Here is a 25,518-nt window from a genome sequence, read left to right on the forward strand (position 1 = left end):
CCAATTAGATCTCAAAAAACAAACAAACAAATAATAAAATTAAGGTTATAAGGTGTTGTCAAGAAGATACCAAAGGTACATTTTACCTGGGTTTCAGGCAATATCTGACAGTTTCAATCATATTTTGTAGAACTTATTCAATCTAATATATAAGGCAAGACCTATTCTCCCAATGACCACCTATGTTTGTTTCTATTAATAATACTCTATCCTATGCCCTTCATTCTTATAGCAAGTGGAAAACTGTTTATGAAACCCTGAAACCCCTACAAACTCTTAAGATTCTAGGAATTTTGTTTGAAAATACGGAGTGAAACTGATTCTTTTTACTTACAGAAATAAAAAATGACATTTTAGTGGGCAGCCACTGAAAACACGAGAAGCGTTTAGCAGAAACAGTGTCGTTAAAAGTAAAAATGAACCTAAATCATGTATTGGTTAAATACTTTCTTAATATAAGCATTCTTCTCATCTTCATGATCCACAACAAAAGAAAAAAGCATAAAAAAATGTTTTGTTTGAATCACTCAGGTTGAAATATTCATTTTTGATAGATGCAGTATGAATATATTCAAAGCCAAAAACTCAAAGGTTTGGAAAACTCAGTAATAAGATTAAAAATACAACCCCCCCATTTAATCAATAGTAATTGAATGCCTAGCACTACACATAGTATACTTACTACAGTAATATATACATTGAGCATTTATTGTTGTAATTATTAAAAAAATAGATGAATGAGAAAAACACTTTCATATCATAAAGACTTCTGGTTGATTTTACCTGATTTCTTTTCTTCACCTAAATTGCAAGCCTTACATTAAAGTTTTACAGTTCACTTCTGAAAAGAAAAAGTATTTTTGAAATAAAACTCCATCAGAAAAAGATAGCCCAAAAATACGTTTATTATCAGTATGACTATATTAAGCAAACATTTATTTTCAAGAAATGCTACTTGAAAACAAATTGATGTATTATCTCTATTACAAAAATAAATTACTTTTAGCTACAAAATTAAATCAACACAGAGAACTATATATAGAATTTCCTCTTCAAGATGTCTTGGGAGACAACAAGATGGAGGCGTTGGTAACCTCGGTACCCACCACCTCCCACAGCCACATTAAAATTAAACTAAAATACAGAACAACCATCACTCAGAACCTTCTGAAATATAGCTGAACAGCTCTACAACCAGGGAACTGAAGAAGCAACGAGACCAGTAGGAGGAGAGGCGACGTGGGCGGATCCGAGCTGAATCCTGGAGATGCAGCCGCGGGCCCACACCTGGTGCCGTGGTTTAAAACCCAGAGGGTTATGTTGGTGGTGAAGGTTTCTCAGGTTTAAAACCCAGAGGGTTATGTTGGTGGTGGAGGTTTCTCAGAGAAGCGAGGGGTCCAAGTCCTGCTACAGGCCCCCCAGCCCAGGGTTTCAGTGCCTGGAAGAAAAGTCCCACTGGGACTGTCGCTGACAGACACGGAGGCTGCGGGAGTCCCAGGCATCTCCTCTTAAAGGGTCCGTGCTCGGATGCACTCAAATGCGCTCCCCCTGAGCTCTGGCACTGGGCAGCAGCTTGAAAGGAACCTGGGACACTTGGGGAGGAACTAACTTGCCTGAAATCAGGGCCTGAGGTGGACGGGCAGCTCTCTCCCAGTCAGAGGAGCTGGCAGAGGCCATTGCTCCTTTGGCAAGCCCTCCCCTCATAGAGCCAGCAGGCAGGCGCGATATTTGAATCTCCAGCACCCACTGACACCTTTTGCTCCGCCCTGGTGATTCCTGGAGACCCCGCCCCAGCTGGCCTCACCCAGCCCCATACATCTTGATAAGTAGCCCCAGGTCTGGCAATAGTGGCAGCTTGCATTGGTTCATAGCTTGGCCTCCCCTGAACAACACCAAGACCAGCACAAGTAGCAGTCCACTACAGTTTGCTGTGTAGCTCATGCCTGGTGGCCCTGGGCAAGGCACAGGCAGAGGCTGACTTTGCACCTCCCAGGAGACCCTAGAGACAGTACACCCGGTACTCAGACTTGATCACGCTGGATTACAACTCTACCACATGCATGAGTGACACATTTAAGGGGTGCACTCCATGAACAGCAAACCTCCACTGAAGTAAATCCTGCTCCTTAGGGGTGGCTTGAGCACAGCAGCTCTTTGACTGTAGTTGCAGCTGGTCCTCACAGCCAATTGGCCAGGGGGTCAGTTCCTCCCAGTGATGCCAACAGCAACCAAGGCTCAACTACAACAGGACAGTGCACACAGCACACACAGGGGAGCACCTAGAAGGCCCAGCTCAGGTGACTGGGGAGACTGAGCCACTGGCCCCTACAGGACACCTACTACACAGAGCCACTCTACAAATTCCAGGAGACATAGCAGCTCTACCTAATACATAGAAACAAACACCTGCAAGCAGCCAAAATGTGGAGGCAAAGAAACATGTCACAAAGGAAAGAATAGAAGAAATCTCCAGAAAAGGAACTAAATGAAACAGAGCCAAGCAAGCTACTAAATACAGAGTTCAGAACAATGTTTATAAGGATGCTGAAGGATCTTAGTAAGACTATTAAGGAAACTAGTAAGATCATCAATGACATAATAAAGTACCAATCAGAAGTGAAGGCTGCACAAACTGAAATGAAGAATTATTTACAGGGAATCAACAGTAGAGTAGAGGACGCTGAGAATGAAATCAGCAATTTGGAATATGAGGAAACAAAAAACACCCAAACAGAAATGCAAAAAAAAAAAAAAAAAAAAAAAGAATCCAGAACTATGAAGATAGTGTAAGGAGTCTCTGGGATAACTTCAAGCAGTCCAGCATTCATATTATTGGGGTGCCAGAAGGAGAAGAAAGAGAGCAAGAAATTGGAAGCCTATCTGAAAAAATAATTACAGAAAACTTCTCCTACCTGGTGAAAGAAATAGTCTTACAAGTCTAGGAAGCACAGAGAGTTTCAAACAAGGGGAACCCAAAGAGACCCACACCAAGACACATCATAATTAAAATGCCAAAGGTTAAAGACAAAGAGAGAATCTTCAAAGCAGCAAGAAAAAAGCAGTTACCTACAAGGGAGCACCCATACAACTGTCAGCTGATTTCTCAACAGAAACTTTGCAGGCCAGAAGAGAGTGGCAAGAAATATTCAAAGTGATGAAAAACATGGAACTACAACCAAGATTGCTCTACTGAGCAAAGCTATCATTTAGAACTGAAGGTCAGATAAAGAGCTTCACAAATAAGAAAAAGCTAAAGGAGTTCATCACCACCAGACCAGTATTATAAGAAATGCTGAAGGGTCTTCTTTAAGAAGAAGCTAATGGACAAAAGAATCTGACAAACTAAATAGATCCAGAGACATTGAAACATGCAACAGACGATCCTATCTCAGAGAGAAGAGGGAAGGGGGTGGAGGGTGGGAAGAAATTAACCAAAGAAGTTATATGCATATATGCATAACCCTTGGACAAAGACAATAATGGGGTGAAGGCCTGGGGAGGGGGTGGGAGGAAAGTGGAGGGGATCAATGGGGGAAACAAATGGGACACCTGTAATACTTTTAACACTAAAGATAAATTTAAAATAAAAAAAAAGTGTATTACACAGAATAAAGAGAGTCTCGAAATTTCCAGTACATGTGTTGTCACCTGTTGGCCTATTATATGTTTCCATTAGTTGGGAGCTTGGATGTCGTTAGTGATCAGACAATCACAAAACTTTACAAAGTGAACTTGCTAACCTGGAGGGGAAACACTCTTTTGAAAAACATTCAAGTGCTATCCAAAACACTAATTTGAAAAGATGTATGCACCCTCATGGTCACTGCATCATTATTTACAATAGTTAAGATATGGAAGCAACCAAAGTGCCTATCAATAGATGACTGGATAAAGATTACATGGCACATACAGGGTGGAGTAATAGTGTGTTTATAGTTGTGAATATGTGAAATGCAGAGTTTATTCTTGTATTATTAATTATCGTATCGCTTTCAATAAAGATACATTTTTTAAAAAATGTCTTAAGATTGTTTCTATATTCTTTGCTAGAAAAGTTTTACACAAATTTTTATGAAAAATAAGAAAGTCAATATAAATTACAGACATGTAGGTGATTAAATAGTTCCCAGTCCTTTTTTTTTTTTTTTACCACTGTTGTCTTTTATCTAAGGTAGAAAATATAATCCTATTTTCCTTGATTGAAAGGCTGTATATAAAATGCTTAGCAATGTAAATAAAAGGCTTAGTGCTTGACCCACCATAAATTAGTTCACTTTTCTTTCCTATAATCAATATCAAGATTCATTCTCATAATCGTTTCTAGCATGTTATATTTTGGTAACCATTTTTACTCCCTTTAAAGCTTATTGCTGTATATAACATGATTCTTGAACTTGGTATCACTTTATTCTTTGTCTTTAAATCAAACTGCTTCTTGTTTTCACTGACATATCCTATGGCCTGTCTTTCTAGGAATAAAATGCAATATTTGACTTTAGTGTTATTTCTTTGCTGGTATTCCATCTTCTCTACATTTTCAACCAAGTCCTGCTGAGATGCACTGCTCACAGACTTAGTGGTGGTAGGGGACTAAAATAATCGTGTTTCAAAAGTAACCTACATACTGGAGCCCTGACCAATCAATTGATGATATGTATAATGTATAATAAACACTAATGGAACTTGCCTAGAAATAAATCTCATATCATACAGTTGGAGACAGGAGAGGATATAATTTATTCTAAGATTCTTAACTATGTTTCTACAGGAAGAATTTTAAATCACAAAAACAAGATATCACACTACTAATTCTCTGTTACTATTCCTCTTTTGTTTCCACCAATGCTCATAAAAGACCATATACTATACTAGACTATGATCATCTTGATAGCTCTACTTTGGGATAAAGTTGGATGAGTTAATGACATAAACATAATCTCTCATTCTACAAAAGTTATTACAATCTATTCTTCGTTTTCAACATTTAAAATAAATATGCCTTGAGATACCAGTAGATACCATCCATATATAGCACATTTTCCTAATCCTTGTCTTTTTCTTTTCCTGGTAACTACACAGTGAGAGTAAATTGTACCAGTAACTGCTGACAAATTAAAAGTAAAACTCAACCTTAAAACAGCTTTAGTAATACAGCACATACGGAAATAAGGTAATTTTATGAAATAAATTACTCACTTATACTATATAAATGTCAAAGATGATCTGTTTGAAATTTTTATCTTGTGTTTTTCAACAACAAAAAACCTAGTTATACTTGAAAGAGTAATTTTCTCAAACCAAACATAGTAAGACTTCATTTGTCCTCTGTCTTCAGAGAAGAAGGTATTCCACAGAGGTGAGTTTTCCAAATAAGAGTTTATCTGTTTCAATACCCAAACTCATCTTACTTAAACCATTTTGGATAGAAATGCTCTCAACTGTGTCCTGTTCTTCCCTACCAATGTAGGCAGTGAACCTAATTTAAGCACTCGTTAATGCGAAGGTCTAGTACTGTGAATATGCATTAGGTTACTGTGATATCTTTAAGACAGTAATAACCACAGGGGTATTAACAAATGTAAAGCAATTTGTTCCAATTCTATATGGCCCATGATGACAAGTTCTTATGGTATCTATTTTAAGTTTTCCTGTCCCTTATTAAAAATTCTCATCTATCACTGTTTCTAGAGGGTCCTTTACCCAAACTTCTAAATCACCACGTCTAAACTGTGGCTTGTCAATCAGATAATCATGTAGATAACTGATCAAGAGGAGGAATAAACAAATTAGGGTGACAGTCTCCATTTAAAAAGGTACAATAGCCTCAGTGCCCAGTGTAATTTTAAGTTTAGCCAACCAAAGAATATTTCCAATTACTTCCTAGTTTTCGATTATATCACAGATTATGTTTTCCTGGGAAAATGACAAATAACTACTCTATACAGCAATTTTCAACCCTTTTCATCTCCTGGCACACATAAACTAAATACTAAAATTCTAGGGCACACGAAAAAATACATTTTTTTTGCAAAAAAAGGTATAATTTTCATTCATTCACACTGAAATATATTTGCAAAAAAAGGTATAATTTTCATTCATTCACACTGAACAGCTTTGTTGTGTTGGCTGTTGTCATTTTTTTCTTTGACAATCTAAGGGGAAAGAGGTCAGTGCCACTGACTAAATAGGTGTTACATGTTTTAAAAATTCTTGCAGCACAGTGGTTGAAATCGCTGCTCTACAGCAATTATTTTCCTCGTACCTTCTCTCCAATACTGCTACCATTTGAAAAATGTCACCATTAGTAAGCAAAATCCATAATATATTCAGACTTACCTGAGGCACGCCTTGTGAATCGGTTTATTACTGGAGCTAAAAGAAAAAAAAGCAGAATAATATGATTAGATAAAAGTCTAATGTAGCTACAGCCATGAAAAGCAGCTAAATTGTTAAGTGATCCCATAAGTTGAATATGAAAAAGATAAGTGAATAATAAAGAGGAAATACCACAAATATACAAAAATTAAATGTTTAAATTTACTAGTAGCCAAAGAAATACAAATTAAAATATTTCACCTATTAAATCAGTCCCCCCAAAACACTTTAAATAAAAATTCCTACTTATGGACAACTTAATCTACTTCACTGAAGACACTGTAAATCCATAGAATATTTTTATAAATAATTTGCAATTACATCAAGTGCCATTAAAAGTTTGTGGCTTTTAATAGAGTAATTCTACTTTTAGAGATTTATCCTAAAGAAATATTACTAGAGAAAAGAAAAACCAACGTATGTATATAACTATTCAACAGCATCATTTTACAATGAAAAAATAGAAAACAAAATTTTAAATGCCCATGTATACTGAAATCATTATTAGATGAAGGGCAAATTCTTGATATTCTCAGATTTAAGATATGTAGTTTTGACAATTTTTGTGTAACCCAAACGTCTATAACATACAAATATGTATATTGTAGGTTGCAATTTCAGGCTGGTGTGTGGGATTCTACCACTCAATTAGTAAGCCTATCATTGGCCCACTATCCAACTCAACCGTTTCTTCCTGGTTTTGATTTTAGTTATCTCAAGAGGTGAGGTTTTTTAAAACTTTATTTCTTGAGAGAAGCAGGTAAGTTTATTTACATAAAAGATATCATGCACTACACACTATATTTAGTGGCAGAATGTCATGGGTCTATTACTTTTTAATACTTCAATATTTTCAAAAAGAATTATAATAATTGTTTACATTATGGAAATAGGTAAAGTAAAAATAAGATAAATTGAACAGCACTATGGTTATACTGCATGAAAAATATGGATGCATAGGAACAAGTACTAGGAGAAAACTGTGTCAGATGTTTTACATTAGTCCTTGCAACCATGTCCTTTACTGAGGAGGACTATTTATAGTAAGGCTCAGAGACATTGACTAATTTGCTGTGGCAGAGCTGGAGAATTTGAACCTAGGTACATCTAGCACCAAAATGCTGCTTCATAATGAACTCTCAGAAAGAGAAACTAAAAAAGAATCCCATTTACCATGCAACAACAACAAAAATAAGATACTTAGGAATAAACTTAACCAAGGAGGTAAAAGACCTCCTGTACTTGGAAAACCATAGCACACTGAAAAAAGGAAATAGATACAAACAAGTGAAAGCACATACCATGTTCATGGATTGGAAGAATATCGTTAAAATTCCCATACTACCCAAAGCAACCTAGAGATTCAATGCAATCCCTATTAAAATACCAACAGCATATTTCACAGATCTAGAACAAACACTTCAAAAACTTATATGGAACCAAAAAAGATCCTAAATAGCCATGCATTCTTTTTCTTTCTTTTCTTTTTTTTTTTTTAAATATATCTTTATTGATTTCAGAGAGAGGAAAGGAGAGGGAGAGAGAGAGATAGAAGCATCAATGATGAGAGAGTCATTGATCGAGCCCACAACTGGGACATGTGCCCTGACTGGGAGTCGAACCCCGATCGCCTGGATCCTAGGTCGACGCTCAACCGATGAGCCACGCCCAGCCGGGCAGCCATGCATTCTTGAGTAAGCACAAAGCTGGAAGGATCACAATACCAGATAGCAAACTATACTACAAAGACGCTGTAATCAAAACAGCCTGGTACTGGTACAAGAACAGGCATATAGGCCAATGGAACAAACAGAGACCCAAGAAACCAACCCACGCCATTACAGTCATTTAGTATTTGATAAAACAGGCAAGAATATAAAATGGAGTAAAGAGAGTCTCTTCAATAAATGGTGTTGGGAAGATTGGACAGGTACATGCAAAAAAATGAAACTAGACCACGAACTTACACCATACACAAGAATAAACTCAAAATGGATAAAACACTTAAATGTAAGTCCCAAAACCAAAAAAAATCCTAGAAGAAAACATAAGCAGCAAAATATCAGACATCTCACTGATATATCTCCCAGGGCAAGAGAAACAAAGGAAAAAATGAACAAATGTTACTACATTAAACTAAAAAGCTTCTGCACAGCAAAAGAACCATCATCAAAATGAAAAGGGAGCCTACTGTATGAGACAGCATATTTGCCAATGATGTGAAAAGGGGTTAATTTCCAAAATATGTTAAGAACTCAACAAAAGGAAGACAAAAAATTCTAATTAAAAAATGGGCAAAGGACCTGAATAGACACTTCTCCAAAGAGGACATATGATGGCCAATGGGCATATGAAAACATACTCAATGTCACTAATCATCAGAGATATGCAAATTAAAACAAGTGCTAGAGAGGATGTGGAGAAAAGGGAACACCTAGTACACTGCTGCTGAGAATGCAGACTGGTACAACCACTATGGAAAACAGTACGGAGTTTCCTCAAAAAATTAAAAATGGAACTGCCATTTGACTCAGTGATCCCACTTCTGGGAATATATCCTAAGAATCCCGAAACACAAATAAGAAAAAATAGATGCACCATTATGTTCATAGCAGTATTATTTACAATAGCTAAGACCTGGAAACAGCCCAAGTGCTCATCAGTAGATGAGTGGATAAAAAAGCTATGGTACATTACACAATGGAATACTATGCAGCTGTAAAAAAGGATCTCTTATCCTTTGTGACAGCATGGATGGAACTGGAGAGTATGATGCTAAATGAAATAAGCCAGTCAGAGAACAGATATCAAATGATCTCACTTATATGTGGATTCTAAAGAACAAAATAAACAAAATAAGTCCAGAGGCATGTTTGCATGGAATAGCCTGACAGATCTTATAGGGGAGGGGGGTGGGGGGATGGGAAGAGATTAACCAAAGAATTTATATACATACATGCATAGTCCATGAACACAGACAACAGTATGGTGAAGGCCTGGGGTGCGGCAGGAACTGGATGGAGGGGGACAAAGGGGATGGGGTAATGGGGGACATCTGTAATACCTGTAATACTGTCAACAATAAAAAATGTGTATTAAAAATGCTGCCACATAAAAAACAGCAAAATTACTGATTTCTGAAATCACTATAGTTAAGTATTTCCTTCCATATTGATTTCCATTGTTAACAAAGATAAACCTTATGAAATAATTTACAAATTTTCAAACTATTAGTTTATAGCAAAATTATATCCTTCAAATTAATCAAGAGATAAAATTCTCATAATTTAAGTACCAAAATAATTTAGCTATATATTTGCAAAGTCACGAATTACTTACATAAAAGTCTTTCATTGGGTAAACTGTATATATATTTACACTTTCATCAGTTTTCTTGGATACTTTCAAACCCACTGTTTGCATTTCCTTCAGAAGCTGGTCTAAAGAGCCTCTCCAGAAAGCTACAAGAACAGGGAATGGAGGGAATGCTAAAAGCTTCAATCACAGGAATGCAGGACAGGAATAGTGCAGGCTAGTAAAAGCAAGATGAAGGCAAAAAGCATATCTCAGCCTTGGGGAACAATACAGTAGACTTTCTCCTCCTGCCTCCCTAACTTCTCTGGACAATGATATCATCACACTACAAGCTTCTGCTTTTGAAATGTTGGGTCTCTTAGGTTTCTGTGTCTTTCTGAAGTGTTTAAGGCAGAGACTTGCAACACAGGTAGCACTGCCATTTAGAAGCGGTATTCTGAATTTGTGGGTGCAATTTTTTCACTGTCATGGTAATTAAGAAGACATCCTTGGCATTTGACAGACAATACACAGGACAGGCCTGTACAACAAAGCACTGTTCTGAATCCCACACTTTTTGTTCTGTTCTACTTTCAAATATCCCACTGGACATTGACATTGGCAAAAAAGTCAGTTTATAATAATTTAAGCTTAGATCTGAACATTGTTTTATATAAGCACAATTATTTTATACAGTTTTAATATACATAAAATATTCCACAAAACAACTACAATGTAAATTAAAGGAATTTGGGTTGGAGGTGTTGTATTTTGTTTTGTTTGGAATTCTACTAAAAGATGTTCATTTCAAAAAATCATGTCACTGCTGCAATGCCAATTCATATTCTTAGTGATTTCCCATGTAAGTGGGAAAATCGAACTACATTATGTCTTCTTGTGTACATATTGATGAACATATCTACCAAAATATGTTTTACTTACTATAAATTGCTTTCCTTTATTTCACCATATATATATAAATATGTATATACACATATATATATTTAATCTTTATTGTTGAAAGTATTACAGGTGGCCCATTTCCACCCCCCAATTGAACCCCTCCCCCTAACCCCCACCCGTTCCCCAGGCCTTCACTCCATTGTAGTCTGTGTCCATGGGTTATGCATACATGCATATAACTTCTTTGGTTAATCTCTTCCTACCCTCCACCCCGCTTCCCAATTCACTCTGAAATATGACCATCTGTTGCATGCCTCAATGGCTCTGGATCTATTTAGTTTGTCAGATTCTTTTGTTCATTAGCTTCTTCTTAAAGAAGACCCTTCAACATTTCATGTAGTGCTGATCTGGTAGTGATGAACTTCTTTAGATTTTTATTTGTGAAGCTCTTTATCTGACCTTCAGTTCTAATGATAGCTCTGCTGGGTAAAGCAATCTTGGTTGTAGGTTCTTGCTTTTCATTGCCTTGAATATTTCTTGCCACTCCCTTCTGGCCAGCAAGGTTTCTGTTGAGAAATCAGCTGAGGGTCATACGGGTGCTCCCATGGAGGTAACTAACTGCTTTTCTCTTGCAGTTTTCAAGATCTCTCTTTGTCTTTAACCTTTGGCATTTTAATTATGATGTGTCCTGGTGTGGGCCTCTTTGGGTTCCCCTTGTTTGGGACTCTCTGTGCTTCCGGGACTTGTCTCTTTCTTTCAACAGCTAGGAGAAGTTTTCTGTAATTATTTTTCAAATAGGTTTTCAATTTCTTGCTCTCTTTCTTCTCCTTCTAGCACCCCAATAATACAAATGTTGGGCTGCTTGAAGTTGTCCCAGAGGCTCCTTACATTATCTTCATATTTCTGGATTCTTTTTTCTTTTTGCATTTCTGATTGGGTGTTTTTTGTTTCCTCATATTCCAAATTGCTGATTTCACTCACAGCGTCCTCTACTCTATGTTGATTCCCTGTAAATAATTTTTCATTTCAGTTTGTGCAGCCTTCATTTCTGATTGGTACTTTATTATGTCATTGATGATCTCACTACTTTCCATAACAGTCTTACTTAGATCCTTGAACATCCTTACAAAGATAATTTTGAACTCTGTATCTAGTAGCTTGCTTGGCCCTATTTCATTTAGTTCCTTTCCTGGAGATTTCTTCTATTCTTTCCTTTGTGACATGTTTCTTTGCCTCCACATTTTGGCTGCTTGCAGGTGTTTGTTTTTATGTATTAGGTAGAACTGCTATGTCTCCTGGAATTTGTAGAGTGGCTCTGTATAATAGGTATCCTGTAGGGGCCACTGGCTCAGTCTCCAAAGTCACCCGAGCTGGGCCTTCTAGGTGCTCCCCTGTGTGGGCTGTGTGCACGGTCCTGTTGTAGTCGAGCCTTGATTGCTATTGGCATTAGGGAGGAACTGACCCCCTGGCCAATTGGCTGTGAGGACCAGCTGCAACTACAAAGTTCTGCTGTGCTCGAGCCACCCCTATGGAGTAGGATTTACTTCAGCAGAGCTTTGTTGTTCACAGAGTGCGCCCCTTGAGTGTGTTACTCGTGGATGTGGTAGAGTTGTAATCCAACGTGGTCAAGTCTGACCACTAGGTGCACTGTCTCTGGGGCCTTCTAGGAGGTGCAAAGTCAGCCTCTGCCTGTACCTTACCCAGGGCCACCCAGCATGAGCTACACAGCAAACTGTAGTTGGTTGCTCCTTGTGCTGGGCTTGGTGTTGTCCAGGAGAGGCCAATCTATGAACCAATGCAGGCTGCCACTACTGCCAGGCCTGGGGCGACTTGCTGAGATGTATGGGGCACACTGAGGCCAGCTGCTGCTTGTTTGAGAGATATTAGGAAAGTCCCAAGCATGAGGTTAGAGAGGCCACTTGCATAGAAAAGTCACTGGAAATGGCATGGATGAGCTTGCAAGTAGGGAGGGGCGAGGTCTCCTGGAATCATCAGGGCAGAGCAAAAGGTGTCAGTTGGGTGTTGGAGATTCAAATATGGCACCTGCCTGCTGGCTTTGTGTGGGGAGGGCTCACCAAAGGAGCAATGGCCTCTGCCAGCTCCTCTGCCTGTCCACCTCAGGCCCTGATTTCAGGCAAGTTAGTTCCTCCCCAAATGTCCCAGGTTCCTTTCAAACTGCTGCCCAGCACCAGAGCTCAGGGGGAACGCATCTGAGTGCGTCCGAGCGTGGGCCCTTTAAGAGGAGTTGCCTGGGACTCCAGCAGCCTCTGCATCACTCAGGGACAATCCTTGCTGGTTTTTACAGCCCGAAGTTGTGGGACTTCTCTTCCTGGCACTGGAACCCTGGGATGGAGGGCCTGTTGTGGGCCTGGGACCCCTCACTCCAGGAAACCTCCACCACTGAGATATCCCTCTCAGGTTTAAATCAAGGCACTAGGTGTGGGCTCAGGGCCAAGTCTCTGTGACTCAGCCTCGATCTGCCCGAATCTCTGCCCCTCCTACCGGTCTAGTTGCTTCTTCAGCTCCCTGGTTGTAGGGCTTCTGTTCAGCTAGATTTCAGGAGGTTCTGAGTGATGGTTGTTCTGTATTTTATTTTAATTTTGATGTGTTTGTGGGAGGCGGCAGGTACTACGTTTACCTACACTGCCATCTTGTTCAAGAGTCCTCTCCTTTATATTTTTGCTAGAAATTATATCAGTTTTTAAACTGTGTGTAGATAAGTTGGTTATATGACTGATTTCCACTTTCCAACAGTAAATGGGACACAGGATCAGCCAGTTAAGAAAACAGTTGCACCATGCAAGTGATATGCAGTAGCCAAGATAAACACTGGATTTTGACAATTACCAAAAATCCAATTCCTCATATCCATATTCCTCAATATCCACTGACAGGGCTGAAACACACATTTCCTGCAAAACCTTTCGGCGAGATAATAGTAACCTTCACAATTTTTTTTTTTAATTTAAAATATATATATATATCTTTATTGATTTCAGAGAGAGGAAAGGAGGAAAGAGAGAGATAGAAACATCAATGGTGAGAGAGTCATTGATCGAGCCCGCAACCCGGGCATGTGCCCTGACCGGGAATCGAACCCCGATCACCTGGATCCCAGGTCGATGCTCAACCATTGAGCCATGCCCGGCCAGGCAACCTTCACAATTTTTCTAGATTTTTTAGTCTAGCTACGTAGGGTGGTAGCCTTGCTGGAAATAAAGCAACATATGTCTGGGCAAGGTATGCCTGGTATTCTCTCTCAGGAACGTCAGTAAAGGGAAGGAATAGGAGGAAGGCAAGGAAGGGCACTGTTGACATTCCCTACCACTGGTGATGAAGACTGAGACCCAGGGCAGGGCAGTCTGGAATCAGGAGGCTTAGAATCCATCCACTACTGGCCCTGTTAGCTTCTGTGAAACCTTGAATGAATCATGTCCCTTTGACTTAAATTCTCAACTTATAAAATATGAAAAATTAAGACCTGCCTTCCTTCTTTCAGGAGGGGCTTAGTAAGAAAAAAATATGAACATCTTTGAAAGTGCCTATAAATTATAAATTCCTAGTCAAATGTGAAAGATTTATATTTACTTATTGTGAGCTTAATATTGCCAATTTTAATATTACCACTTTTAACATATACAAAGTAAACAGCAGTACAAATTCACAAAAAGTTAACAGAGGATGTTGGTGGTGTTTTAAATCCTCACCCAAGTACATGTTTTTATTGATTTCAGAGAGACAGGAAGGAAGAGAGAAACATCAATGTGAGAGAGAAACATTAGTGGGTTGCCTCCTGTACACACCCTGACCAGGGTTCAAACCCCCAACCTGGAGATGTGCCCTGACTAGGAATTGAACCCGCCACCTTTTTTGCATAAAGGATGATGCTCCAAACAATGGAGCCACCTGGCCAGGACCAAAGATGATGTTTTAAAATGTGATGGGTCAAATTAAGTTTTCTCAGACTCTTGATTTCCACCTTTAGTTTCCTATCTATAAATATTCTATGAATGTATTCACATACACACACACCAAAAAAACAAAAACCAGTACTAGTAGAAAATGTATTATCCACATAGAGAAACATGAAATATGAGTTGAGAATATACTAAACTGCTAACAGTTTAAAGAGATATAACCTAAGATCTTAGTGAATCAAGGAAAAAAACATGCAGAAATATTTATATAGCTTTGACTTTCTCCCAAATGCCATTCCAGTGGAATACTGAGAGTTCTGTGTTCCTATGAATATCTTCATGCTTATCTAACCAGAAATCCCCTCAGTTCCCAAACTGATTGGTCTTAATTCCTTTGCTCCCAGGAGACCCAGAAGTGTAACTGATCCAAGTCTCCTTTAATCCTGAAGTATCCTTACAAGAAAAATCCTCCATAAACTGAATGAGCTTCTCTATTCCTAAAGCCTCTCACACCTGTGACTCCACTGGTGCCAGCAGGACCTGCTTATCTTCCCACTTCTTTGTACCCAAAGCCTAAGCAGTGCCTGGCGGAGCAGAGGCCCAAGTAAATACCTGTGGCATGAATCAATAAACTTGGAAGTAAACAGAGTGAGCTCTTTGTCTCACTTATTTTACTGCTTTACTTTTTCAAACTTTATTTTAAAATTCTGGTTACAGTTTTATTTTTGTGTTCTTAACAAGGCTGTTTAATCTTTAAGGATTAAAACAAAGTTAAGATTCTAAGGAATTAAATAACAAAGGAATATCAAGGGAAGAGCATAACTGGCCCATTCTCTGGGGTATAACAGCTATTCGAGTTGAACATCTACCTTCAAAACAAAATTAATTTTTATATTTTCTCAATGAAATAACATACAATCACCATCTTTTGGGCTTACTCTAATTTTCATACACAAAGCTTCATTTTAAGCTTGGAATTTTTTTTTAAGGTTTGTGGACCTTAGTATGTAGTATGTGCCTCACAAGAAATTTAACAATCATAACACAGTAATGCCATTATAATGAAGTCCTCAATTTAGAATCTGAAACATTCTTTCATCAAAGGTGCGGGGAGAGGAAAATTCAGTCCAATGAATCTGTCTCAAAATCTACATCTCTTGTTTGCTCCACTTGTAGTTTCTTTTCAGTAACTGGATCAATGCTTTGAGCCCAAAATGATATATATTTTTTACTACTGTGGATCACATGTTCGGTGCTTAATTTTCATTTGTTATTCTTGCCTGCGTTTTCTACCTGCTGCTTCTTTCTCATGTTGGCCTTTCAGTACTTTCCTTCTATGAGCAGTCTGAAAGTTTTTTCTACCTTTTCTTTTTGCCTTCTTGATCATCTCCTTCCTCTTCAGAATCAGAGTTGATGTACCGTTTCAGCTAAATTTCCCCTTTTTGATTCAATTTCTTTCTTCCCTTCTTTTTTGTCTGGCTCTTCTCTTGGCTTATCTTTTTCTTTCTGGCCCTCTTCATCCTTTTTGAGCTGCTTTTTAGGTTGCTTTTCCTCTTGCCCCGTTTTCTTGCTTTTCTCTTCTTTGGTTACCATGTCACTCTCGAAGAACAGGTGTTTTACCATTTTGAGTCTGCCTCTTGGATTTGGAATCTTTACCTCTGTAGCTGCAGGTCGTCCTCTTAATTTAAGACTCACTTTTAGATTAGCAGATGCTATTGGTGTTGTCACTGCTCCTGTCTCCTCAGTGTCTCCTTGCTTTTCTGCCTTTCTTTCTCCCTCTTCTGGCAGCTTTTGGGGTGGTTATGTAAACAGTCACATTCTCATTGCTGGCTTTTTCTTCATGGTATCTTCCTTTGAAATATTAGTTTTTTTCTTCAACATCAGATGATGCATTTGATTGTTAAACTGACACCTGTTGACTTGAAAGTTTCACTTTGGGATTGTTATCTATCCCCCATAAACCTTCATTAAAGCCTTTTCGTTTATTTGGTTTTTCCATACTTTTCCTTATTTTCTGAGTAAGGAAATATATCCTTCGGGCCTAAAAAAGTCTCATGAGTTCCAAAAAAGCAAATGGGTAGTTTTTTTGTTGGTGGATTTACAGTTTCATCAGCAACTTCATCTACTTGAGCTGGCCAATGAGGATAACCTTTCATCATGGAGAAGATGAGGTCTCCAAGTTTGAAATCACAAGTCATGTTTCATGAGGGGCAATCCCAGGGATCGGGATCCAAAGACCAGCGAGGAGGTGTGGCAGAATGGATGGCTGGGGGATGCAGGAGGATGGCTGGGAACTGAGGTTGCAGGACCGCAGGTGCAGGAGGATGCCTCAGGGTGTCCCAACCCACCTGCCGGGGCCGCGGACACTGAAGCCACAGCAGCCTGGCCTCCATGCCTGTGTCCACGCAGCCACCTTTGCCACCTGCACCAGCAGCTGCTGCAGAGGTGTCTCAATGGCTCCAAATCACAGCCACCTTCTTGAATGTGGATACTCAACACTGGAAATGTAATGGAATCCCTGCCTTGAAGAACTTGAGAAAGGCAGGTTGTATTTTTAAATTCAGTGACTACAAGGGGTTTATACCACACAAGTAGCTACCTAACCAAAAAATTTAGGTAAAGAGAAACTATGTAGAAAAATAGAAAACTTAAGATTCTATAAGAACAAAAGCAGTCAGTTGAAAGTATGAACCTGTGAGCTTGGTCTTCAAGAAGGAAAGCTAGGGTGATAGCGGTGCATACAGTTTGCATCTCCAAACAAATGCTGGAAGAGAAGTCCCAAGTTAAAGAAATAACAGCCCAGAGTTGTGATCTATGATCGTTAAACACACATGTACACACACACACACACGTGTGGCTTCTATACTGAAGCATTAGTTAAATGGACCTTATGTAGAAAAGTGGTCATATACCCTGAAGTAAGATGTACATAATCATCTTGGAGTCAGTGGAATAATAAGCATCCCTATCCTCTTGTTGCCTTTTCCAGCAATAAACACTTTCTGAATCTGTTAACTGTCTAAATAAAAGATACTAGAAATTATATAAATTGAAACCATGTAAACTATTTTTAACAGAGTAAATACTTAGCTCAGAATAAATTAACTTCTCTTATGCCCATGCTTCAAAAATTAAAAGTGAAAGAAGGCTCACCCTTGAACCAAGAATTAACTTTTTAAAAAGATCAATAGCAAAAAAGCAAATAAACAAATCTAAAATATTTTGCTGACTAACCTAACATGATTTTCAAACTTTTATACATTTCATTCCTGACACTGAAAATGACCACTTATTTTCTATATTTTTGTTAAAAAACAATGAGCTTTGACCACTTTTATAAGTAGTACTTAGAGATACTCTAGCTGCCACTCTTCTGAGAATCTTTGAGTTTGTTTCCAGACACACTGAGCCTCTGAAGGGTCTCTGGGGCACTAGAACCGAAACACAGTTGGAGGCTGCTCTCCAAAGCTTCCCAGTCTTGGTCCTAAGGAAACACAGATTACGAGCCCTGTACCCTCAGAATACTTCTGATCGGACATGATGTTTGAGAGGCAGGCACTTGGGGGACCAATTTTCTTCCTTTTTTATTATCAGCATACAATCAGATGTCCAACCTACCTAGACATAGTGAAGCATGGCTGGAGGTAGAGCAGAGTGAGATGAAATATAGCCACTTGAGCTTTTGGAAAGTGCCAGCTTTAAGGACCACTAAAAAGATTATATTTTCTATGATCAAAGCTCCTCAAAATGCAACTGATATTTTAAAATATCATGGTAATAAAATATAACTATTACATAAGTGGGGAAAAACCACTCCTACTTACTTTTGCTTATGAATGAACTTGATTCTCCAGTTTTTAATTTAATTTTTAAAATTTTTTTGTCCTTAAATATGCTTTTATTGATTTTAGAGAGGAAGGGAAAAGAAGAGAAACATTGATGTGACAGAGAAACATGGATTGGTTGCCCTCTGCACGCACCCCAACCAGGAATGAAGCCCGCAACCTGGGCAGGTGACCTGGCTGGGAATCAAATCCAAAGCCATTCAGTGCACAGGACAATGCTCGACTGATGCAGCCACAATGGACAGTGCGATTCTCCACTCTTTAATTCATGGGAACTGTACCAAACATGCCCTCTTAGGAACAGAAAGAGATATAGTTTCAGCTAGAAGAGTCCTAAGGTAGCTAAGCTTATAAAACTACACAGAGTTGATGCTATAACAGTGCCAAGAGGTAGGCTCCCAAATACTTCTAGGATTTTTACAAGGTGGTTCAGAAGAGGAGTGGGATATAGGAAGGTTGTTGTTAATACTATAGAAATTCAATATCTGCTTCTGCATATGCTAATACTGTCTCTTCTAAATCTATGTGGGCAAACACGCGCAAAGGGAAGGTTCAAGGAAACTAATGTTCTGTTGACTATTAGTGAACAATAGAGCCTAATTACTAAGAATAGCAGGAAAGTAAAAATCTTAATGAGTTCAAATTGACTCACAACCATAAAGTCACAACAAAAGAGTCAGAAAAGGGTAATTAAGAATGTAAGGGCTCTGAAATGAAGAACTGGGAAAACAATCAGGAGGTATGAATATAATCATAAAAGTACAGTTTTAGAAAATCCTCCCCATATCCTCACAGAACGAAGTTGTTCCTGCTCTTCCAGCTCAGCTCAAATGTTCCTCCTTGGGAAGCCTTTCTCTGAGTACTAGGTTTAAAGAAGCCCCCTCCAGGTTGTCTCAACCACATCACCTATCTCATTTTCTTCATAGCGATCAGTGCTATCTAAAGGTATATAGTATATTATCTTTATTTTCCTCCCACACTAGACTATAAGCTCTGTGAGGGCAGGGTCCTTCCTTGCCTGTCTGCTTCACTTTTTTATCCTCAGGGCCTAGAACACAGCTTGATATAAAATATTAGGTTCAACAAATGCTGAATGAATAGTACTTACAAAAAATTAATATAATGGGTTCACCGTGACACCTAGAGATTATGTGGACAAATGTGATTTTTTTTATGCAAGTATAAAATTTATGAAACCCATAAATTAAAACACAGTACTAACTGGGAACATAAAATGAACTTAAAAGCAGTAGAGTTTGACTAGCCTTTGGCTTTCTGTGCAAGGAGTAGAAAGCAATCCCGTTTATGCCCCATATTTATGAAAATGTAACCCAGATGTTAGTGTCCAAAAAAACAATAAAAATTTCACAAGATATCAGTGCAGGAAGCAATGGTACTTTTCAGTGAACATATGGAAAAGGGGATTTCAAGAGCATCCATGTTTCCAATTTTTTTAATCAAGGTGAAAAATTGACATACAATGAAATGCACAATTCAGCAAGTCTTGATAAATGTACATACCTATGTAATCAACATTCCAATCAAACGATAAAGCATTTTCAACACTCTGGAAAGGTTCCATGAGCCCCCTTACAGTCAATTCCCACTATCGCATAGGAAACCACTGTTAGGATTTCTACCACCATAGTTTAGTTTTGCCTGTCTTTGATTTTCATATAAATGTGAGATTCATTCTTGCTATTGAGAGGATCAATAATTTGTTCTTTTGCATTGTTGAGTAGTATGAATTCATTGTATGAACAAACCACAATTTGCTTATCCATTCTTTTGATGAACATTTGGGTTGTCTCTAGTTTGGGTTATTTTGAATAAAGCCTCTGTAAATATTTATATACAAGTCTTTTTGTGAATATATGCATTTCTCTTGAGTAAATGATTAAGAGTGGGATTGTTTGGTCCCAGGTAGGGAATGTTTAACTTTATAAAAACCCATAGTTTTCCTAAGTGTTTGTACCATTTTGTATTCTCATAGGCAACATAAAAGAGTTCAAGCTGATCTACATCTTTGGCAACATAAGTTATTTAACTTCTTATTTCAGCCATTCTTGTGTGTGTTTAATGTCATCTCACTGTGGTTTTAATTTTCACTTCCTTTATAACTAAAAATAATGAGCACCATCCCAAGTTCTTATCGGATATTCTTATGTCTTTTTTATTGAACGTTCGAGTCTTTTGCTCAGTTTTATTAGGGCCTTTTTATTATAGAGTTTTAACAATTCCTTTCATATAATCTGGGGCAAAAGTATGTTCACAGTTGTTCGTATGTAAAATAATACAGTAATAAATAATAATGAAAGAATAAACTCTATTTCACATACTTACAACTATAAACCTACTTTTGCCCTATCCTGTATGTAAAAGAAAACCACCCAGTTATAAAAAAACACACACATACCATACACAAAAATAAATTATAGATGGACAATAACTTGGAGTCTAAAACTCAAGACTTCAACATTTTAAAAAAAATAAACTTTAAAAAAAAAATAAGGTAGAGGTGGATTCCTTAAGGCAGAAAAAGCATAAGTGTAAAGAAAAGAATGTTAGGCTACTTTAAAATTAAGAAATTCTGCTGAACCAAAGTTACCATAACAAAATGTGAAAAAAAAGCTCAAAGACCGTGAGATTTTTTTTCAACTCATATTACCAACAAAGGATTAGGAATCAAAATATTTAAAAAGAAAGAAATCTTGGCTATTATAAATAACCCTGCAATGAACATAGGGGTGCATACATTCTTTCAAATTAGTGTTCCGGGTTTCTTCAGATATATCCCCAGAAGTGGAATCTCTGGGTCATAAGGCAGCTCCATACTGCTTTCCAAAGTGGCTGTACCACTCTGCATGACCACCAGCAGTGCACAAGGATTCCCTTTTTTCCATATCCTCGCCAACATTTGTTGTTTGTTGATTTATTGATGATAGTCATCTGACAGGTGTAAGGTGATATATCTCATTGTGGTTTTAATTTGCATCTCTCTGATGATTAGTGACATTGAGCATCCTTTCACATGTCTATTGGCCATCTGTATGTCCTCTTTCAAGACATGTCTATTCAGATCCTTTGCCTATTTATTAATTGGATTGTTTTTTTAGTGCTGAGTTTTTAAGTTCCTTATAAATTTTGGATATTAAGCCCTTATCAGATGTATTGGCAAACAGTTCTCCTTTTCAGTGGGCTGTCTTTTCATTTTGTTGATGGTTTCCTTTGCTGTGCAAAAAATCTCCAGTTTGATGTAGTCCCATTTGTTTATTTTTTCTTTTGTTTCCCTTACCTGAGGACATACATCAGAAAAAATACTGCTATGAGAAACGTCAGAGAATTTACTAACAATGTTTTCTTCTAGAATTTTTATGGTTTGGAATTTAAGTCTTTAATCCATTTTGAGTTTACTCTTGTGTGCAGTGTAAGAAGGTGGTTTAGTTTCATTTTTTTGCACATATCTGTCCAATTTTCCTAACACCATTTATTGAATAGACTATCTTTACCCCATTGTATGTTTTTGTCTTCTTTGGAAGCAGCCCAAGTGTCCATCAGTAGATGAGTGGATAAAAAGCTGTGCTACATTTACAGAATGGAATACTACTCAGCCATAAAAAAAAAAAAAAAAAAAAAAAAAGAAGGAAATCTTACCTTTTGGGACAGCATGGATGGACCTGGAGAGTATTATGCTAAGTGAAAAAGCCAGTCAGAGAAAGGCAAGTAACATACGACTTCACTTTTATGCAGAATCTAATGAACAAAATAAACTAACAAACAAAGTGAAGACAGACTCATGGGTACAGAGAACAGACAGCTGTCAGAGAGGACGGGGCTGGGGGCTGGGTGAGAATGGAGAAAGTATTAAGCAAAGGAAAAAAAAGAAAGACTCATGGACACAGACAATAGAATGGTGACTCCCAGAGGGAAGGGGGTGGAGGGGAGGTAGAAGAAGGGAAAGGGAGGGATAAATGGTGATGGAAGGAGACTTGACTTAGGGTAGTAAACACACAGTACAAAATACAGACGATGGACTGTAGAATTGTATACCTGAAATCTGTATAATTTTATTAACTAATGTCACCCCCAATAAATTCAATTTAAAAAAATAAAAAGTAAAAATAGGAAACTAAAGTCAATAAATAAATATTTAAAAAAGAAAGAAAAATAAAGGAGGGGAGGGGAGGAAAATAAACCCTCCTATAAATCAGTAAGAAAAACACAAGTAGGAAAAATGGCAAAGAATAAGAAAAAATATTTTTCACAGAAGACAAACTACAAATGTGATTAATGAACATAAAAAGATGCTAAGCAGCTGTAGTAATCTGGGAAAAACAAATTCAATTCACAATGAGATTCCATCTAACATCCATCCTCTTGGCAAAGCTTGTTAAAATCTGACAACATCAAATGTTAGCTTCAATGTGGAGAACCAGGAACTCTATACCGTTGCTGAGAATGTAGAGTGGTGTAACAACTTTGCAGAACAAAACGGCAGTACTAGGCACAGTTAAAGAGCCTTTCCATGCTTAGGTATATTCCTTAGAGCAGCAGTCCTCAAACTTTTTGGTCTCAAAGCCTCTTTACACTAAAAAATGATTTGCTTATATAGGTTATATGCATCAGTATTTATTGTATTAGAAATTAAAACTGATAAATTTTAAAATGTTTTCTTTAAAAGCAACAATAATGTTATAACTTATTTTTTTTAAAAAAATAAAACTTATTTTTCCAAAACAAAATTTAGTAAAAAGAATAACTTTTTTTATATTTTGCAAATCTAGTATAATAGAAGACAGTTGGATTCTCATATCTGTTTCCGCATTCAGATCCACAGTTGGATTCTCATATCTGTTTCCGCATTCAGATCCACTGAAATATCATAAATCATGTATTCTCTGGAAAACCCTACTAAATGCTTATGAATGAGAGGGGGGGAAAGGCAAAGAACATTACTATTATTATTGTTAGAGTTTTCACCCCATAGACTTCCTAAAAAGGTCTAGGAGTGAGAGGAGAATGATCCTCCAAGGGTTCCCAGATCACACTTTGAAAACCACCTAAAAAACACTAGTACATCTGTATAACACACACACACACACACACACACAATGTTAACTACAACACTGTAATAACAACAAATTGGAAACAACCAAAATATTTATCAAAGGATGGAGGAAGTGTCTATTTATACAAGGGTGTATCACATAGCAGTTTAAAATAAATGAACTAGAGTTAAATGAATCAATGTAATATCATCTCAAATACTGATCTCAAAAGTAAAATGATAATTTACATAAGTGAAACTTCTGTCAGTGGCACATTTGAAAATATACAAAATAGCACTATTTCTAGTCTTTGGATAAATGACTGTAGTTATAGTACAAAAACATGCATAGGAAAGATAAACACCAAATTTATCATAGTGGTGGTTATCTATGGAGAAAAAATGTAAGAAAATGGGTTAAGAGAGGGGTACACAAGGGGACTCCTACTGCTCATGTGATATTTTTTCTTTTCTTTTTAAAATATATCTTTATTGATTTCAGAAAGAGGAAGGGAGAGGGAGAAAGAGAACTGAAACATCAATGATGAGAGAGTCATTCATCGGCTGCCTCCTGCATGCCCCCAACTGGGGATCAAGCCCTCAACCCAGGCATGTGCCCTCACCGGGAATCAAACCAGTATCTCCTGGATCCTAGGTCAATGCTCAACCGCTAGGCCACGCCACGCCAGGCTGATTTTTCTTAAAAGAAAAAGATCTCAAGTGTTAAAATGTCAAATTTTGTTAAGAGCTAAGAGATGGCTTATGTGAGTGTTCTTTATTTAGTCTCTGTTCCTTTCTGCATATTGGAAGTATCTCACAATTTTAAAAAAGAGAAAAAATGTTCTGCTCTACTTGGTTTTGACAAATAAAAACCTCTCATTATGCTCTAACACTATTATCATCAGCCCAATCAGATTACTTCACATGTTTTAACTATCATCTTTGACATATAAAAATTGTACATATTTAAGGTGTACAAGTTGATGTTTTGATATAAGCATACATTGTGAAATGATGACCACGATCAAGCTAAATAACTTATTTATCACCTCTACATAGCGACCACTGTGTGTGTGTGTGTGTGTGTGTGTGTGTGTGTGTGTGAGAAGATTTAATTTAAGATCTATCCTCTTAGGAAATTTCAAGTATATAATACAGTTTTGGTAACTTTCATTTCCATGCTATACATTAGATTTCCAGAACTCATTTATCTTGCATTAACTGAAACTTTGTACCTTTTTTTTTTTTTTAAGATTTTTTTATTTATTTAGAGAGAGGAAGGGAGAGGAAGAGAGAGAGAAACATCAATGTGAGAGGGAAACACTGATCAGCTGCCTCCTGCATGCCCCCTATGGGGGATCGAGCCTGCAACCCAGGTATGTGCCCTGATGGGGATTCTACCAGCAACCTTTCAGTGCACTGGTTGACACCCAAACAACTGAGCCACACCAGCCAGGGCAAACTTTGTACCCTTTTAACGACAAATGTTGCTAAAATATTTTTTACAAAATATCCTTTCTACAAATGAATGTTAAAATTCAAACACTGAAATCCTTTGGATTCTTTTAAAGGAATTATAAGGAAATTATGTTAAGGCATTATTATGAATCAAAAGTCCTATTATTACTTAGTTGTTAAACTGTTTTAAATGACAGTCAAATAAGAAATCAAAGCCCTGGCTGGGTACCTAGCTCAGCTGGTTAGAGCGTCATTCCAATACGCCAAGGTTGTGGGTTTGATCCCCAGTGAGGGTACATACAAGAATCAATCAATGAATGCATAAATAAGTGGAACAACAAAATCTATGTCTGTCTCTCTTCCTCTCTCTCTAAAATCAATTAAAAACAAACAAACAAAATAAAAGGAAATCAAAGACCTGTGAATAACTCTCTAAAAAGTTATCCAAAGGACTGTCTTTTTTTCCTTCTAAAACTCTATTAAGCTAGCAATTTATAGTGGAGCAAGTACAGAATTATGGGGTTTTGGAATAAAACTACACTCTAATGTAAAACGTAAGTATAAATTTGTCCTACCCTGAGTTTACTTTCATAAATATTATAACATGAGAAAACAGCAACAAGCTGTCAATTTAATGCAACTAAATTTTTCCAATTAATTTCTATTTCAGACACACATT

At 37.4% G+C, this 25,518-nt stretch overlaps 1 protein-coding gene and 1 pseudogene across 1 annotated transcript in view; both read right to left on the reverse strand.

The window, feature by feature from the left end:
• PRKAR2B (protein kinase cAMP-dependent type II regulatory subunit beta) overlaps positions 1-25,518 on the reverse strand; it is a 101,522-nt gene that overhangs the window by 62,886 nt on the left and 13,118 nt on the right. Inside the window, exon 2 of the mRNA XM_016204765.2 lies at positions 6,337-6,372. Coding sequence (XP_016060251.1) covers positions 6,337-6,372 — 36 coding nt within the window. The remainder of the gene's footprint in view (positions 1-6,336; positions 6,373-25,518) is intronic.
• Positions 15,228-16,687, reverse strand: LOC107530846 (PC4 and SFRS1-interacting protein-like; annotated as a pseudogene).

Source organism: Miniopterus natalensis, chromosome 10, assembly GCF_054644295.1.
Source record: "Miniopterus natalensis isolate mMinNat1 chromosome 10, mMinNat1.hap1, whole genome shotgun sequence".
NCBI lineage: Eukaryota > Metazoa > Chordata > Mammalia > Chiroptera > Miniopteridae > Miniopterus > Miniopterus natalensis.